This window comes from Daphnia pulex, chromosome 5 (assembly GCF_021134715.1).
Source record: "Daphnia pulex isolate KAP4 chromosome 5, ASM2113471v1".
Lineage (NCBI taxonomy): Eukaryota > Metazoa > Arthropoda > Branchiopoda > Diplostraca > Daphniidae > Daphnia > Daphnia pulex.
Genome location: NC_060021.1, coordinates 574,354 through 592,588, shown reverse-complemented (window position 1 = coordinate 592,588; position 18,235 = coordinate 574,354). Strand labels below are relative to the sequence as shown.

Genomic DNA, 18,235 nt, shown 5'->3' with positions numbered 1-18,235 from the left:
TTAATCGAGACAGTGAATTTTATTCATGTAGCTTTTCCCAGTTGCAATTTTTGTTGCAAAAGTTTTGAAGACCGGTATAGTAGGGAATCAATAATTCCGGCAACAGTAAACACTCCGCCGATAATTGTACATACATCAGTGGCAAAGTGGCCGATCGATCTGTTATGAATCATAAATGTTCTAGAAAAGCACAATGTCATTTGGATATTTTGAAAAATTACCTTTTACTTTCCTTGTACGAAATTTGTAAAGGGCTCATTTCATAAGTAAAAAACACTCCTGGAACTCCACTTTCACCCCCATAAGACGAAACAACCTGGAAGAAAAAAACGTGGTCAGTTGTTGAGATGTTGTTTTAGCTAAAACAAATTTACCTTTTGATGGCGTGTGACAGAATATTGGTTGGTGTGAAATTCCTCTCCGTCCAGCTTGACGTACCATCTAAAGCAATTGTTAATGTTATTGATTGTTATAAAATCATGTCTGGAAGTTTCTTGATAAAGTAATTTTTTAGCAACTATCAATAAGTAATTTAGCTTTTCGCGCGTGCACGCACTGCACGGGGCTGCTAAAAAACTTACAAGTTACAAGCATGACTAAATACTAAAATGTTAAAAGGAATATTTTAATACATACGTCGGTACAACTTTGATGTAATATTGAAACATCATAGCTCCTGTAAAAAAACAAACAAACAGAAATAAGTTTTTATTTTTGGCAAATTTTCTTAGCGCAACATTGTTTAAATTGAATTTAAGTCACAACGCTGTCTTCCTATAAAAGCAGACGACATATCGAAGCTATTAAGAGTTATCGCAACAGTCACGCTTAGCTGTACTACGTACAGGGAAAAAATCAGATTCTTGTATTTATTATCCGTTTTTCGCTAACTTAAAATCAAGAAAGATGCCTATGCCCGTAGGAGGTGGATACCAACAAGGCCAGCAACAGAGCTGCTTTGACAAAATGAAGGTTGGCTTCATAATGGGTTTCAGTATTGGCATGGCAACTGGAGCTCTATTTGGTGGTTTTGGAGCACTAAGGTAATGACAACTTGAACACACATGGCAAAGTTTTCTACTAATACTATTTTTCTTTTAACTTATTGCAGACAAGGACTGAGAGGGAGAGAACTGATCAACACTGTTGGGAAAATCATGGTCCAAGGTGGAGGTACATTCGGTACATTCATGGCTATTGGAACAGGAATAAGATGCTGAAGCTAATAGTAATCCCAATTTGAAATTAAATTTAGTAGAAAGCATCAATACATTTGTAATGAAAATCAGATCATTAAATTTCCTATAACTATTTTAACTATCCTAGTATCCTCTACAGTCTTTATTCTTGGCCCTACTGGTTACAGGTCATTTGTCTTACCTTTGTCTGCAGTAGTGAGGAAACCATCTAGAGGGTTTTCCTTTCCAATTAGAGAAGTTCCAAATGATAGTGAATTAATGTGATGTGTGACATTAAAATCTTCAGATGAATAAGGTTGGACATCATGCACTGTGAAAGTCAAATGTGATACTTTTAAGTTTTCATTCTTCAGTTTGACAATTGAAAAAAAAGAACTCACCATGAACATGGTTAATAGCATAACTTTTCCCTGGAGCAATGTGAAATGAACCACTGACTCTATTGACTTCCAAATAACCGTAAAGTTTGCAGCCTTCTTTAAACGCAGAATAGTCTCTTGTCAAATTTTTTTCATTACGGCACTGCTCGAATTCCTCCGGTCTGAAAGCCCAGTTCTAAGCAAGTATTCAAAATATCACTACATGATGCAGAAATGTAAGACTAATTGAGATCCTTTACTTTTTGTCTGTAAGCTTCCCGAACTTCCGCACATGTTTCACAACAACCTTCTTTAGCTCCATAACAACTATTACAGGGTTTTGACGCTGATTCTTCCGTGGATGTTTCTGTTTTGTTGTGAGTTTTGTTAATCTCTTCTAATTCAGCAGCTTGTAAAGGCTCCCCTAACAAGTTTAGTCTTTGTTTGAAAATGTTATGTTCAACTCCAAACTGCTGTTCACCAGATGAATCTACAGCATCCACACTCAAGTCTACAGAAAAAAAAGATTGACTTTTGTTGACATTTTGCAGTGAGCATTAGGACTAATTGTAGTTATATCTCATACAACACTTACATGAACAAGAAATTGTTGGAAATGTGACATCAAAGTTGATTTTCATGTTTGGAATTCTAGTTGTATCCACATACAATTGTTCTGAAACATTTATTGATAGAAAATCTCGAAATTCAATCACAAATAGGAAGGCCTGAATCAATGAAAATTTTAGTAACTTTAAGATATTAGAATATAAGAATTGTAAATACCATAATTATACTGCTGAAAACTGTGACTGCAAAGAAAGATGAAACAAGATAGTAAATAGAAATACTTATAATCTTTCTTCATTGCAAACCTCAGGATCAGTTTGAAAGTATCAACATCTTGTTTGATAGAAGCTTCCCAATACATACATTAAGTGATTTTCAAATTTACAAAAAAATACATACCCATAGCACCAGTTGCTGTTCTTATTGTAAAATCTTCTAAAGTTTTTGGATAAGCATCAATTGTTTTAAAAGCAGTTCCTAGATTCTTAATCATCTTTTATGCTATCTATGTTGGTGTGTTGAATTTATATAAACTGGGACTTCACAAAACACTAATGTATGTATAATATTGTGGGGTTATTTTGACAGCTGTGTTGATCACTTCTTGAGTCTCGATGTTCAGATAATGTTAGATAGGAGACCAAGATGGATTTTTGCGCCACCTTGGATTACAATTCTTAACTCGATAAGTTTTTATCATACAATTTTCATTCAACTACAATGAAATAAAATAAAAACAACACCTAGTAAATTGACACAAGTAGCAAAATTTGATTTGCAAAAATTTAAGGCTCCCATTGTAGATGTGTTCACTTGTACTGCAGTAGCGTACAACGTCGCAAGTCGCAACTGCTTCACGATCCCATCCCAAGATTCCCATCTATGTTTGTCTATTTGACTCTTTCAAAAACAACATTTTTGTAAAATTCGAATTACTTCATACGGGTTATTTTACTGTACATTTCGTTTTATTAAAAATTTAATCTTCAGCGTTCAATCATTCAATCAACACTGTGCATTTTTATAATATTGTAATGATGTGACTAATAAAATGGCAACTGCCTAATGATACCTGGAGGCTATTTGAATTCCAAAAACCTGGGTTCGTCTTCACGTCTCAGTTATGTGCAGTTGTCTTTCTGTGCGGCATTAGGCTTTGTCTTGCTCGTCGCTTTTTTGTTCAATCGGTTACCTGCATGATTTAATAATGAAGGATTTCGTTTTTGCCTTTCTTTTCGTTGCTTCGTGTACTGCATTGTCTGGTTTTTACTATGACAATGGCGTCGATCAAACAGTGGTTCACAAGCATTTGAACAAACGTGAGAAAAAAGAAATGCAGAGTGAAATACTGCATCTCTTGGGTTTAGAGCATCGTCCTCGACCCGTTTTGATGCTACCATCCAAAAAGAAACTTGAGGTGGATGATGGCCTTAGCTCTGCACCTCGATTTCTTATTGATGTGTACCAATCTCTTACGGAAGAAGATTCAGGAGAACTTAAACTGACTCCCGATCTGATTGAAAGGGAATTTAATGTTTCCGATTCAGATGTACACTCTATGGATGAAGCTGATATTATTATGAGCTTTGTTAACAGAGGTAACAGACAAATTACAATTTATACATAATTTTTGAATTAATTACATAGTATTTTCCCAACAGGACAGCACTTACATGGAATAAGACATCACCACAGTTTTGGCAGATTTTGGTTTGATCTTTCGGAAGTTCCAGCACAAACAACAGTGATATCTGCTGAACTAAGATTATACATCAACTTAACAATGGTTCAAGAAAATATGAATACTACTGAAAAAGCAGATGAAGAAGAAACTGAAGGAAAAAGCCAAAATTTTTCTATTACTGTGTATGAAATTGGACTGGAAGATTCATTGATCTACATTGATTCAATGGAAATTGACAGCCATCAAGAAGGTTGGGTAGCAGTCAATGTGTCTGTGCCTCTTCAGAAATGGCTAGTGAATCCTGAAGAAAATTTCGGGCTTCAATTGGTGTGTCGTTTATCTACTTCAGGTTGTTGATAATTTAAATATTTTATGCTAAACTAGTATTTCATGACAATTATTTTATAGGCAAACAAATTTCTGCCAGGGAAGTTGGACTAGTTGGGTCTCATGGCAATGACAAACTTCAACCTTTTATGGTAGCATTTTTTCGATCGTCGATGCCTTCAACCCAAAAGCAGCTTGGCCAACAATTGCCAGTTCCTCCCAAAGAACTAATTGACGATGAAGATTTTGAAAACGATGAAGTTCCAAAGAGAAGTAGCCGAATCAGAAGGCAAACTCCAAACAATAATAAAAAGCGCAGCAAAGATAACGAAGAGTTTGGAGGTTGGAATCCATATGCAGGTAATGTTAAACTAGATGTAGATAAATAAATTTTCAACTGTGATTTTAATTGACCATACTAGATTTAGATGCCAGACTATCGAGGCGTAGCTGTCAAAAAAAGAATCTCTACGTCAGTTTCCGTGATTTGGGATGGCAGGTAACTATTTTAAACCAGTTCACAAAACTAGATGTTTAAGGTGGCGATAATTAATTATTAACCATTTCGAAGCATTACCGGCTAAAATAATTAAATAAAATAGCTTTATTGTGTTCCCATGTGGGCTATCAGTTAAATTTAATAACGTTTTTCTTGCCAGGATTGGATTATTGCTCCCGATGGATATGCTGCTTCTTATTGCAATGGAGAGTGTTCGTTTCCATTGAACGCGCACATGAACGCTTCAAATCATGCCATTGTTCAAACGCTTGTTCATTTAATGAATCCGTATCGTGTTCCCAAGCCTTGTTGCGCACCGATCAAACTGTCCTCAATCTCGGTACTTTATTTCGATGACAATTCCAATGTCATTTTAAAGAAATATCGCAATATGGTCGTGAAATCTTGCGGTTGCCACTGAATATTCTAATTTTATTACCTTTCCTGATAACTAGCTTACCATTTAGCACATCTTTGTTTCATACGTGCTTTACGCTGAAAAACGACATTGTAAATATCTGTGCAATTAATAATTTCAAACGATAATGTTTCATAACATCGTAAATAAATGCTTCACCTCGTTTACGTAACTCACTTTAATTATTTATTGCCGTACCCAGGTGTGGGAGCGGCATTATTTATTAAAGCAAAACTTTTACTTTTCTACCCCATTAATAGGAATAGGAACTCAATGACTAGTTTTGGAATATGCAAATCCTCGAAAAATCTATTTTTTTTTTCTGCAGGAATAGTCGTGCGTATAATTGAAAACGATAAAGTGAAAGGTTATGAAAAAATATGTGGAGGCTGGCGGCAAGAATAAGAGTTAGAAGAGCACTGAGTGGCACAGAAAAATAACAAAGATTTTTATTATTCCTATGACTATTAGTGAAATTTTTCTGGTGCGTTGTAAGTAAAGTGTTAATTTAAAGATTCTTCTATTTCGACTCTGATAACATACAAATTTGCATATCTTGATTCTCGTCGTGCGTGTCCTAGTCATTTTGTTGTCTACACAATGGCCAGACGATGGCATCTAGTGACTAGGCATGAATAATTTAATGTTAATAATAATAAACTATCCATAGAAGCCACAACGGAAATATTTCTTAATAAAGCAGAAAAATCTTGGTTAAGAAGGTGATGATACAAAAAAAAATAACGCGTTGAGTTTTTTTCACATTTTTAAGCAACCTGGCTCCCACAAATTAGGTGTATGATGTAATAAGCTAAGCTCATTTTGTATTTTTGTTTCTTGAAGACTTTGCCGCAAAAATTCTGCGTGTTACCTCTAATCCCTTGAAAACTGGAAACAGGTAGGGCTACAAGAATACAACCTAATTAGATAACATTAAAAATAAAACACAAAACAAAATAAAGCATAAAGATCTTTCCACACCACATTTCCCTCCATTTACCCATAGCTCCTTCCCACTGTTTACTATCCTTCTATGTGTATGGTGTTTCATTTTTCAATCGCTAAAAAATGGCTTGTATATCATAGAAATCTTGCTACATTTTTCTTATGTGACACTTTTAGTTTACAATTTGGTATAGTTTCTGCATTATTTGTTCCAGTACTTCCTTCTAAAGTTCATATTTCACTTTTAAATAAGGTAACAAATCGAACGTCCATCCGTTTATTGTGTGTTGAATGAAAACATTTTTGTGTTGTAGAATGGAGGATCAGCTAGAGGAAAAAGACGTACTGGAAATGGGAAACTGGAACAGCGAATACGATATCGCTGAGGAAGAAGAAGAACGGCTTCTCGAGGATAATGAAATAACAGAGAGCAAACATGGATTCGCCTATGAGAGTGAACAAAACCTTTCCGACATTGAATACGAAGCCCCTGAAGTTGAGGAGGATATTTTAGATCTGGGACTCAATGAAGATATTATTGAATACGAAGAAGTATCCACAAATCGACAAGAAGCCTCCAAGGAGTTGAAAAAGAACACGTCAGCACAACCCAATCAAGGACTTGAAACATGCTCAACCAGTCAGAAAACTGGTACTGTTGACAGTGCTCCGACTCAAAGCCCCCATAAAAATGTTAGCGTCAGGAGTGGACAGCCTGCCAGTTCCTTCAAAAATTTCAACTTCAAACGCCAACCAAATTTCCCTATCCCTGTTCAGATGCGTAATGCACCTCCTTCCAGGATGACGTCTCCAGGATTTCATCATCAAAGACCACATTTTGATGGTCCAAATAGACCTCTGATAGGAAGAGCTCCATCAATGATGGACTACCATGGAGCTCGCAGTGGGTTTTCAAGACATTCAATGCAGATTGGATGTGAGCCATTATTCGTTCAAGATTTTCATCATGGTTTCCCAGCACAAAGATTTCAAAGATTCCCCATTAAAGATCATCACTTAGTCAATCATCCCCAATTCATGGATTATGATAGAAACAATAGTATCAATCGACTGTTCATCAATCCCCACTATCAAGGTTCAGTGACAGTACATGTTAGGAATATTCCATTCCAACAGACGACGACGAGATCAGGACGCCGCACAACAACACCGGCGCACCTACGCGACTATTGCCTTGGGGGCCCCCGATAGGTGGCCCCAAATTCAGTCGTTGTTACCCTACCCCCTATTGTTTATTCCCCCCCCAATTTACTGTACAATATTCAGTGTGTTAAAATAGACGAGAGGTAAAAGACACGGTTTTGTTCGTGTCTAATTTATTCAACTTGGAAACTGTAAGTAAACGGCCCGACACGCCGAACATCCCTATTACATTTTCTACATGGTCCTTCGAACGGTTTTTAACCCAGTGCATAACCGTGTCCTCCCTCTCAAATCACTCAAATCAACTCACTCAAAACTCAAAATTGTGAAGCCGGTTGGGGCTACACAATTCTAGACCCCCCAAACGTTTATCTTTGTTTCTTTCTTTTGTTGTTGGGTGGTTAAAATCTGCCCAAACTAAAACTACTAAATTGTAAAAACAAAAAAGACGTAGAAAAGGGGGGAACCTATGCCCAAAAATTCCATTTTTTTTCTTTCGACTTTTTTGTGCCTTTCGTTGTCGGGCTAGCCTGAGGGGGCGGCCATTGAACACGCCGTCCCAACCTCTGGCCCATAGATCGGCCTGGGCTAAACTACTGGGATTTCGTCTCCTCTTTTCATTGCACGTGTGTCCTCCCGTATCCATTCTTCGCTTGCTGATGGTATCGAGTCAGAAATAATCTTTCTCTTTCTCTCAACATTCACAGAGGAGCCGAAAGGTCTCCAAAACAACCGCTAAATACAATTATTGAATGAATATTCTCTGTCCATCTGTCCTTCCTTAAAAAAAAAAAGAAAAAAAACCCTCTTACATAGGATCCCGAAACATCGGTGCATCCAAACGAAAAAAAAAAAAACTATTTCTCTCTCACGCTCACTGTAGTGGCACGCCGCAAGGGGCGCCACCAACAAAAAAAAAAAAAAAAAAAAAAATTATTTCTCGCTCACGCTCAGTGTAGTGGCACGCCGCAAGGGGCGCCACCAAAAAAAAAAAAACTTTATTTCCTCTCTCGCAAAGTGTAGTGGCACGCCGCAAGTGGCGCCACCAACAACAGAAAAAAACCAGATTCACTTAATTGAGTCATCCAGCCCGGATTTTTGCAGGAGCCTGGGTATTACCCTAGCTCCAAATTTAAATCGATTCTTTTTCAGATACATCCAAGGGATTTCAAACAAAGTGGAAACAAAAAACGGAAACTCATCCGTTCCACGAAACCCCAAGGAAAACAGGAAAAGGAAACGGGCAAATCAGTCGATAAGTGATCGAAAAAAAAAAAAAAATTAAATTAATTCTCTATTTCATCTCCTTTTCCCCAGTCAACAGCTCTTGAAGAGCTACACAACCAGGAAGAATGGTTCAGTCAATGAAAAACACAAGGTCAGCCACCAAAGGCCACATAACAAGAGCAATAACCCGGATCAACGGATTTGCAAATCAAGTAATGGCCCAAGAAGATGTTAAAGAACTAGAAACCTTAGAAACAAGATTGAAAAGTCTCTTCGAAAGCTACCAAAGCGCAACAAAAGAAATCAAGGAGAAATTAATAGCGACCAAGGCCGCGCAGGAGGAGATTGATGGGGATCTGGACACCTTTCTCCAAGTTCAAGATGAAGTGTCTGGAGCAAGATCAATCATCAAGCAGAAGAAGCAAGAATGGTTGGACGACGTGAAAGAAAAGCAAGAGGCAAAGAAAGAAGAGGACAGAGACAAACGATTGTTAGCGCTCTTCCAACAACAGGCAACAAGCCAAGCAGCAAATCAAGCGGCAAATCAAGCAGCAAATCAAGCAGCAAATCCAGCAACAAGTCAAGCACAGATGGCGCAAATTATTGCCCAAATCATGGCGGCCATTCCGGCACCTCCCGCGCCAGTAATCAACGTGACGGCAGCACCAGCCCCAGCTTCAGCCGTACAGTCGATACGATTGCCGCAGCGACAAATTAAGCACTTCAAAGGAGACGTACTGGAATGGACCCAATTCTGGGAATCCTTTAACGCAGCTGTCCACTCTTCATCTCTTTCAAACGTCCAAAAATTCGATTACCTCAAGGAATATCTTAAAGGTGAGGCGTACCTGTTGGTTAACAATCTTGAATTAACAGATGCGAATTACCAAGTCGCAATCGACGAACTGAAAAGGATGTACGGGAAGACGGACGTTCTAATCGACGCGCACATTGAGAAACTGGATGCCTTGCAGCCCGTAAAGGACGGGAACGACGTTCCAGCTCTGAGGAGCTTCCAGCTGAATCTCCAATCGCACATTAGCGCGTTGGAAACGTTAGGAGTCCCCACAAGTTCCTTTGGCGGACTCCTCGGAGCAAGATTAATCAAATTAATTCCTACCAGGCTCCAACAAGAATGGGCAAAATCGCCAACAAACAAATCAACGGACATCGAGATGGTCATCAAATTCATTGGAGATCAAATCGACGCGGCCGAAAGGTTCAACCGAATCAAAGGTGTGGAAAAGGAGAAATCGTCTCCAGCTCCTAAACAGCCCAAACCGGCAAATCCACAGCCGGCAACAGCATCACAATTGGCAGTAGGAGCCAAAGCAAGTCCAGCTCCTCAGGTTAAATCCGCCTTAAAAAATAAAAACGTTAAATTTAACCCAAGTTGGATTGTGTGCGAAAGGCCCTGCATCTTCTGCAGCCAAATTCACTGGCCGACAAAATGTCCGAAAGGGCTGACGGAAAGGAAAAAGATAATCTTTGATTTGAAAAGGTGCGTCAACTGTTTTGGAGACAAACACGCGCTGAAGGATTGCACATCCGCCCGGAACTGCAACAAGTGCGGAGGGAGGCACCACACCGCTCTCTGCGACAAAGGAGACGTCAGAGTCACCAATCCCACAACAGCAGCAATAATCGTGGCCAGCGATCCAACTTTGACAACCACAGCCTGTGCAAGCAGCTTTGGACAATTGATGCTGAAAACGGCAACAGTCATCATCAGCGGCCAAAACGGTAACGAAACAAGAGCGATTTTATTTGCAGACGACGGAAGTCATCGTTCTTGGGTGCTGAAATCACTCTCATCGCAACTTAACATGAAGACAGTAGCGGTGGAAAACATCAGCACAAGAGTGTTTAAGAAAAAGGAACCCAACAAGCCCGAAATGACAAAAAACGTCGAAATGCAAGTAAGGGGCACCTGGCAAGGCGCCCCAAAAGTTACACTAATGGCTTTAGAATCGGATCACATTTCAGATACCGGCCCGTACGTAGGATCCGAATTTGCAAACAGCCTCTGGATCCAAAACGAAAAATTGGCCGACGACAGATTCGAGATGGCACACACCGAAGATCAGCCAATTGGAATTTTAGTCGGAATGGACCAGATGTTCCAGATCATGTCGAATGAAGCCGCCATACAGAGTCCATGCGGATTGCGCGCGTTTCAAACGAAACTCGGAAGAATGATTGCTGGACCATCTCAAGAAGCAAAATCGAAGACAGGAACTCAAGTAATCCAAAATTTAATTTTAACATCAAGTTACCCGATTCCACAGATTACGTCAACATTCGCGACAAGTAGCCAAAAAAGAAAAATCCTTTCAACTCAAGCAAACAAAACTCCGATGGAAAAGGAGACTGGAACGGCCAGTCCCCAAACTACGCCAATAGGAGCGTCATTCTCAGATGCCCCAATCGGATCCAGCGGAGAAGAAGATAGTAAATGGTTTGAGAAGGAAGAACAAGTTGCTGCTAATTTCGACCTTTCTCTTTTCTGGAAAATAGAAAATTTTGCGAACCTTGAAGGCGCTGATGCAGTGGAATCGGATGATCGCTTCGATTTCTTTGACGAAAAAATAACGAGATGGCCAGATGGAAGATACTGTACACCGATCCCTTGGACAACTGACAAGTGGAGACTTCAGAAAAATCTCCCGTTGGCCACCGGAAGAGTGGAAAGCACAATAACAAGATTGAGAAAAAATCCAGGAGACTTGGTGAATTACCACGCAGAAATCCAAAAGCTCATCGACAGCAAATTCGTCGAGGAGGCGAACATGGACTACGAAGAACTTCACACCTATCTCCCACATCATCCGATCTTCAGAGGCGACAAATCAACGACGAAAATCAGACCCGTCTTTGACGGAGCAGCAAAAACGAAATTTGGACCAAGTCTGAACGACGTGTTGGAGACCGGACCAAATCTCAATCCCGATCTCCTATCAGTGCTATTACGCTTCAGAAAGTACGAGATTGCCTGGATCGCCGACATAGAAAAAGCCTTTCTAAACATCGCCCTGCAGCCGGAAGATGCTGAAGCAATCAGGTTTTTATGGCCCAGGGATCCAGCAGTGGCTGGATCGCCTCTTATTGCCTACAAGTGGAAGAGAGTGCCCTTTGGCCTTAGTTCTAGCCCCTTTCTCCTACGTGTTACAATTAACAAACATTTCAAATCACTAAAGTCTCGTTTTCCAGAAACTATTCAACAGCTGGAAGAAAGTTTGTACGTTGACGATTACCTCGGCGGAGCAAACAATTTATCAATCGCCAAGAAAAGAGTCGATGAGACGGACGAGATCTTTAGTGACGCCCAACTCAACATGAGAAGCTGGGCAACCAACAACGAAGACCTCAAACAACACCTGAAGGAGAAAGGACTGTCGAATCAAGTCGTAGGCCTACTCTCCCCAGCCTTGGACGGCCAACAGAAGGTGTTAGGAATCCGGTGGGACACCGGATCCGATTCGTTCAAATTCAACCCAGCATCCATCATCCAAGCAGTAGAAGAAGTGGGATCGGAAATCACCAAAAGAAAGATACTCAGTATCTCGGCAAGGATTTTTGATCCAATTGGATTTTTATCTCCCACTGTACTTTTATTGAAGATTATTTACCAGAAGCTCTGGGAAAAAGAGATAGGTTGGGACCAAGCAGCGCCAGCCGATATCCAAAAATCTTGGAAGATAGTGATGACTGGTCTCGCCGATTTCACCGAACTACAAATTCCACGATGGATCGGACTATCCGAAAAAGTCACTTCTCACGAAATTCACGTCTTCGGAGACGCTTCTGAAGCAGCGTATGGAGCCGTAGCCTACGCCCGACTCCAAAAAGGACAAGAAGATCCACTCATCATCCTACTGGCCAGCAAGACGAGAGTTGCACCTCTACCTAAGAAAAAAGTAACTTTACCGCGTTTAGAATTGCTGAGCTCACTTTTAGCCGTACGTTTAGGTGAAGTCGTAAAAAATGCAATGCAAGTCCAGTATTGGAGAACTATCTACTGGTCAGACTCCTTGGTTGCACTAGGATGGATTAGAGGAGAGCCGAACAAATGGAAACCATTCGTCCGAAACCAAGTGGAGACGATACGAAAATTTTCACAACCCGAGTGGTGGAGACACTGTCCAGGTCTCCAAAATCCGGCCGATCTTGCCTCGCGGGGAGCGCCAGCGCCAACGCTGGTAACCTCAACTCTTTGGTGGAACGGCCCGATTTGGCTCAAAGGAGAAGAAACGGAATGGCCAGATTCTCCCAACGACCAAATTCCACAAACAATCCAGTCCGAAATGGAATCGGAAGCTAGGAGTACGACGGTCAGCACAACAGCAGCCATCGCAATTCCAACAGCCTCCGTCGACTGGAATCTCGACAAAATTTCCACCTGGAATCGACTGTTAAGACGTACAGCCTGGGTCTCACGATTCCTCAGCAGGAGTCAAAAGAAGCTCAGACCTCCCGGTCCAGAACGAATGGAGTCGATAAAGGCAATTGGACCAGATGGAAAAGGAAGTGGAAAAGTTATCCGGATTACAAGATTATCCAGAGAGGAGCTGGATGAAGCGGAACTAACGATCTACAGACAGCTCCAACGAGAGCGGTATCCTAAGGCGTTTGAATCGCTACAGTTAGACAACACAATCCAGCCCAAGGAGAAAATCGCTGCACTTTTTCCAATCTGGGACGCCAGAGACCGTCTCGTTCGAATCCATGGGAGAGTATCACTTGCCCTAAGAGATAGAAACATCGATCCCCCAATTTTGCTTCCTGCATCACATATAGTAATCACTTTCTTAATTACAGACAAACACGAGTCACTACTACATGCAGGAGCAAAAGTAACACTATCCGAGTTAAAAGAAAAATTCTGGATAGTTAAAGGACGACAGCAAGAACTAGCAGCCCCTCTTCCTTTAAACCGACTCAAACATGCGCAATCTTTTCACGTTACAGGAGTCGATTTCGCTGGACCACTGCTGTACAAACCAGCACAGCGAAGGAAGAAAAGGAAAGCTCCACCAAGCGTCCAGGATCCGACGCCAGCAGACGATCCAACTGAAGAGCGAATCGAGGAGCCACCCGCTGAAGGAGACGCTCCAATCGAAGCTCTAATCGTAGGCGAAGAGGATTCAGTCGAAGAAGATGTCGAAATCCAAGACATCTTAATAACAACAACTAAAGCTAAGAAAACGAACCATCTTAAAAGTTATGTTTGTCTTTTTACGTGTGCAGTCACTCGAGCGGTTCACTTGGAACTACTACCCGATATGACGGCGCGTTCCTTCTTACTAGCCTTTCGAAAATTCGCAGCTAGACGAGGACCCGTCTCAGTGATGTATTCGGACAACGCGCAAACGTTCCGATGTGTCGACCGATTCCTGAGAACTATTCACGCCGATCCCATCATTCAAGACTTTCTCGCGTCCAGAAAAACCCTTTGGATATTTTCCGCCAGCCTAGCGCCATGGTGGGGAGGATTCTGGGAACGGATGGTGAGGAGCGTCAAGGATCTGCTGCGACGCTCCAACGGTCGAGCCTGCCTTGACTACATGGAACTGGAAGCGAGTTTAGCAGAAATCGAGAGCGTAATCAACGCCCGCCCACTCAGCTATATTGGGGAAGGAGCTGACGATCCACTTCCGATAACTCCTAACCAATTTCTAAACAACAGACGTTCTACTCGTGCCGATCCGGAGCCAGCCGTTAACTTGCTGGATCCTACATCGACCAGCATCGTACTACAAGAGATGGACAAGAACAGGAGGGAATATGTCGCTGACATCTGTGCTAGATTCGTCGACGATTATCTACTCCAACTAGACAACTTCCACTCCAAAGGAAAATCCGGAAGGAAGATCCGCCTAGGAGAAGTCGTTGTTATCCACGACGAACACTCCAAACGACTCATGTGGTCTACCGGAGTAGTGAAGGAACTGATTCCAAGCCGCGACGGACTCATCCGTTCTGTCATGCTCAAGATTCCAAATGGTAATTTAATTAATAGAGCCATTCAATGTCTTCACCCTATAGAGCTGCGAGAAGATCTCGCCGAAGACGTCGAAATTGGAAATCCGGAACCGATCCAGGAGCCGGAAGAGGATCCAAATCCAACTCTGCCAGAACCAGAAATCGATCTCGCTATCGGAGACGCTATGCCAGCTCCCGAAGAACCGGAAGACGTCGTCGAAGATGTCGAGCCGGATGCTACGGGCTCTGGTGGGGAGTGTGTTAGGAATATTCCATTCCAACAGACGACGACGAGATCAGGACGCCGCACAACAACACCGGCGCACCTACGCGACTATTGCCTTGGGGGCCCCCGATAGGTGGCCCCAAATTCAGTCGTTGTTACCCTACCCCCTATTGTTTATTCCCCCCCCAATTTACTGTACAATATTCAGTGTGTTAAAATAGACGAGAGGTAAAAGACACGGTTTTGTTCGTGTCTAATTTATTCAACTTGGAAACTGTAAGTAAACGGCCCGACACGCCGAACATCCCTATTACATTTTCTACAGTACAGAATGGTTGCGCCACTCGAGTGACTCCTTTAACTGAGCCCAGGTTAAACTTCTCACATTCTGACAACGCACCTCCTCCTCGTTTTGCGTTTCAAGCTCGACATCAGCGTCCTCCTCCTGGTCCAAATTTAGCGAATGCCCCAAGACCTGCATCTTTTGCCCCAATGCGATTTACCCTTCAGTCCAATTTGCCTCCGCCTCGCTTGAATGGACCCATCGACCAAATCTCTCCCCCGCGCTTCAAGAATGCCCATCCGCAGAATTTAATGGATATGATCCTACCAGCTCCTTTCGGCGATGGGCCATTACGAGCCCCATACCATCCTGAACAACAACGGACCCAAAGATTTCGGTTTAACTCGTTTGACCCTCCTCCTCCTCATTCTTACGATCCTTCGTCTTCACAGCCCGTGCGATTCCTTACGCCACTTTCAACAGCATCTAAACGACCTGCCCCAACTGAAGCCTCAGTTACTGCTCCTCTTAAGCAACTGCGACTTGGACCGACAGGCAACATCCAGGTTATGCGAACCTTTGCATCCCCAAATGTTTCGCTCACCTGTCCGCCTCCGAAAACCGTAACCAATGTATTACCACCCGGAAGTGCTGCTCTCACACAGGTTCCTCCGCCAAACATTCGGCCTCCGCAGCTTTCAGCCCCAATCAGAAAGCCTGCAATGAATTCTTCTGCTACACCAGTCATACCAACGACGGTTTCACCTTCATCGACAATTCAGTCTTCTGTGGTGCCTGCACCAATCGTGTCCGAATCAACTAGTGCTAGCACCAGCAACGTCACAGAAGATATCTCGTCAGAAATGAAAGAGTAAGTTGTACTGGAATCATTCACTATCAAGTCATTTTAACTAACATGTTGTATTTACAGTTATCTCGAAAAGATGGAGGAACAACGGAAGAAACGTGAAGAAGTATTAAAAATGAAAGAAGAAAGGAGACGTCAGAAATTAGCTACGATGGCTGGCAAAGCTGAGTTTATTGCAATCCCCAGTTTCCCCACACAACCTGGAAATAGCGGAACTGGTAAATTTAAATGAATAATCAATTTGTCGGGCAATTTAATTAAATTTTAATTTATTTAGCTAATCCATCGACTACAACTGTGTCGCCGACGTCTAGATTACCCGAAGCTAACAAGCCACCCAACACAAATGTACATCATTCACCGTTTTCACGCTTGGACGGGGGTTCTTCACTCCCGCAAACGGGATCGTCTACTGTCAAGGAAAACAGTGTATCACCAACTTTGTAAATGTTTTTCTTTTTTTCTTTAACAATTATCACACGGATTGATGCATCTTTAACACGTTTAATCTGACCGCAATTTATTTTCCCTTTCATTCTACAGACGAAAAACTGTTTTAGTTAAACCAACGCCGACAGTGCAAAATTCGGTTCGGGCGATTCCTCAAGCTGCTGTCGGAGTCAACCGACGATATAAAATCATCATAGTCAAGAATAAAAGCGGAAAAATTCTCGAAAAAAGAAGGGTAAATAAACCCATTCTCTATAAACCTTTGAAATAACTGATTATAATCCCGTTTGAATCCAAATAATTTCAGGTTCCCATTGATGAACCCTCATCAGGCAATAATCATGACAACAACCCTTTAGGTCACATGACTCACCCTCCCCCGTCCTCTTTACTTCAGACTCCGGTAATTTCTGAATAAAAATTTGTGAATTTCAGTGTACAGTAATAAAAATGGATTTGACGTTTCTTGTGACTGAAGGCTCGCATCAGTGAAACCGTAACTATCGAAAATTTGAATATGAATGCTACCGAAGATTACGTGTGGAAACTGTGCCAGATGTTTGGTCCTGTTCAAGTGAGTTTTTATTTAAAAATTGATCTGAGCTCAATTATCTAATGAATTTTTATGTGTTCTTATTAGGAGGTTTATCCTAAATTACAGGAAGGTAAAGCGATTGTGAGATTTTCTTCCTCCAGTGGAGCCAATAATTTCATTACTAATCATAACACTCCGGGGATCTGTGTGCGTTTCTTGTGATGCAATTTGTGAAGCTTTTTCTTTTTATTGGCGTGTCATAACTTCGTGTTTATAAAAAGGCATATTCAAAAATAAGGCCTTGAATCATTTCACATTTACTTCGGTTTTTTTTCAATGATGTGGTGTTGTTGTTGTACTGCTTGCTTGACAATGACATCGGCAATTAAAGAAATCAACCGCTGTTTCGTGTCGTGAAAAAAAAATATATACATATAAAAATGGAACTTTTTTTTAAATCTTGATTTATGAATAACGAAATGGATAAAGTCAAACATTTGATGCTAAGAATCCAGAGCGCATTAACTTCTTGTGAACCGATTTCTTATGTCAACGGGGGTAAAAGCAACGAACCCAAACTGTGAGTCCTAGATATTGTTGACTCCGTAAACAGTTAGCGGCATCTTTTTAAAAAAAAGAAACGATAGTATACATTTGTTATTTGAAAAGGTGTGTATTCCGTTGACTTTCCCTCTGAGTTTGATTCCTTTTAAGGCGTTGCAGAGAACTCACGTCTGTTTAATAAACGTTGATCTACCTATGCTGAGTTTCTGGAGGGTAACATTCCAAAAGAGGAAGAAACCAACAAAGAAACCCCCACAAGCGATATGCTCTCAGCAGCCAGCAGTTTAGGAACGCAGGGAAATTTAAATGTTTTCTGTGAACAACAAGTTTTTATTTAGCAAAGGCTGCGCCTAAAGCGAAATTGCAGTGGCATTTTGCCACAGTTAATTACGCACATATGAGAGCAAAAGGTATGGCGACAGTAGAACTCTGAAGACATAAGAACTCCTTTTTTTAAATATTATTAAAAATAATATCCGACAATAGAACTCCAGTGCCCGACAGTAGAACTTATTATAAGTTATTTTCATGACCGACAGACAAAACACGTCAAGTTTCACAATTTCCATCCAAAGAAACAATTTTTATTAGGGTAGCCCAGATAGCCTAAATGTTCCTGTCGTCGCTGGTGGTAAAATTATTTGTTGCCAAATTATTCCTGTTTTACCGGCCCATGTTGCGATTTTTCTCGTGTAAATTAAGCATCATGCGTAGGACTACCGCGTTTATTTATTAACTGTGTCCCGTCTCCCGGAACGTCCTCATAGCCATGCGAAACGGATAGGATTATCATCTATAACTTATTCCGATTCCAACGAATGACCTTATAATTATTTATGTCCAAAATAATTTTATTTCTTCTTGGCTTCCAAGAAAATCCTGAAGTGCTGAATAAGAGTTTTTTAAAAATATTTATATCGATATCTTAGCAAGAC

At 41.1% G+C, this 18,235-nt stretch overlaps 4 protein-coding genes across 6 annotated transcripts; 3 read left to right on the top strand and 1 right to left on the bottom strand.

Annotated features, from left to right (window-relative positions):
• On the bottom strand, nucleotides 1-2,936 carry LOC124193509 (endoplasmic reticulum-Golgi intermediate compartment protein 3-like). Of its 2 annotated transcripts, none has more exons than XM_046587366.1 (10): nucleotides 2,528-2,936; nucleotides 2,345-2,370; nucleotides 2,154-2,286; nucleotides 1,819-2,069; nucleotides 1,580-1,754; nucleotides 1,381-1,509; nucleotides 637-676; nucleotides 375-441; nucleotides 222-316; nucleotides 1-159 (listed from the first exon to the last, which is right to left on the bottom strand). In XM_046587366.1, the coding sequence occupies exons 1-10, from the start codon at nucleotides 2,619-2,621 to the stop codon at nucleotides 24-26; spliced, it is 1,146 nt and encodes a 381-aa protein (XP_046443322.1). In that variant the 5' UTR covers nucleotides 2,622-2,936; the 3' UTR covers nucleotides 1-23. The 2 variants fall into 2 exon arrangements, with proteins under 2 accessions (XP_046443322.1, XP_046443323.1); XM_046587367.1 differs by having other exon boundaries at nucleotides 2,434-2,548.
• LOC124193511 (reactive oxygen species modulator 1-like) lies at nucleotides 786-1,288 on the top strand. The gene is made up of 2 exons (XM_046587370.1): nucleotides 786-1,043; nucleotides 1,112-1,288. Exons 1-2 carry the CDS (start codon nucleotides 907-909, stop codon nucleotides 1,218-1,220), a joined length of 246 nt encoding a protein of 81 aa, XP_046443326.1. The 5' UTR covers nucleotides 786-906; the 3' UTR covers nucleotides 1,221-1,288.
• Nucleotides 2,937-3,207: 271 nt separating the features above from the next.
• On the top strand, nucleotides 3,208-5,228 carry LOC124193508 (bone morphogenetic protein 7-like). 2 transcript variants are annotated; one of them, XM_046587365.1, is made up of 5 exons: nucleotides 3,208-3,726; nucleotides 3,790-4,161; nucleotides 4,221-4,499; nucleotides 4,568-4,638; nucleotides 4,799-5,228. In XM_046587365.1, exons 1-5 carry the CDS (start codon nucleotides 3,336-3,338, stop codon nucleotides 5,057-5,059), a joined length of 1,374 nt encoding a protein of 457 aa, XP_046443321.1. In that variant the 5' UTR covers nucleotides 3,208-3,335; the 3' UTR covers nucleotides 5,060-5,228. The 2 variants fall into 2 exon arrangements, with proteins under 2 accessions (XP_046443321.1, XP_046443320.1); XM_046587364.1 differs by having other exon boundaries at nucleotides 3,211-3,726; nucleotides 4,562-4,638.
• An 848-nt stretch (nucleotides 5,229-6,076) lies between these two features.
• On the top strand, nucleotides 6,077-17,182 carry LOC124193504 (arginine-glutamic acid dipeptide repeats protein-like). Its single transcript, XM_046587357.1, has 9 exons — nucleotides 6,077-6,254; nucleotides 6,316-7,114; nucleotides 14,931-15,754; nucleotides 15,815-15,969; nucleotides 16,029-16,194; nucleotides 16,295-16,436; nucleotides 16,509-16,604; nucleotides 16,680-16,775; nucleotides 16,842-17,182. The coding sequence occupies exons 2-9, from the start codon at nucleotides 6,317-6,319 to the stop codon at nucleotides 16,956-16,958; spliced, it is 2,394 nt and encodes a 797-aa protein (XP_046443313.1). The 5' UTR covers nucleotides 6,077-6,254; nucleotide 6,316; the 3' UTR covers nucleotides 16,959-17,182.
• Nucleotides 17,183-18,235: the final 1,053 nt, after the last annotated feature.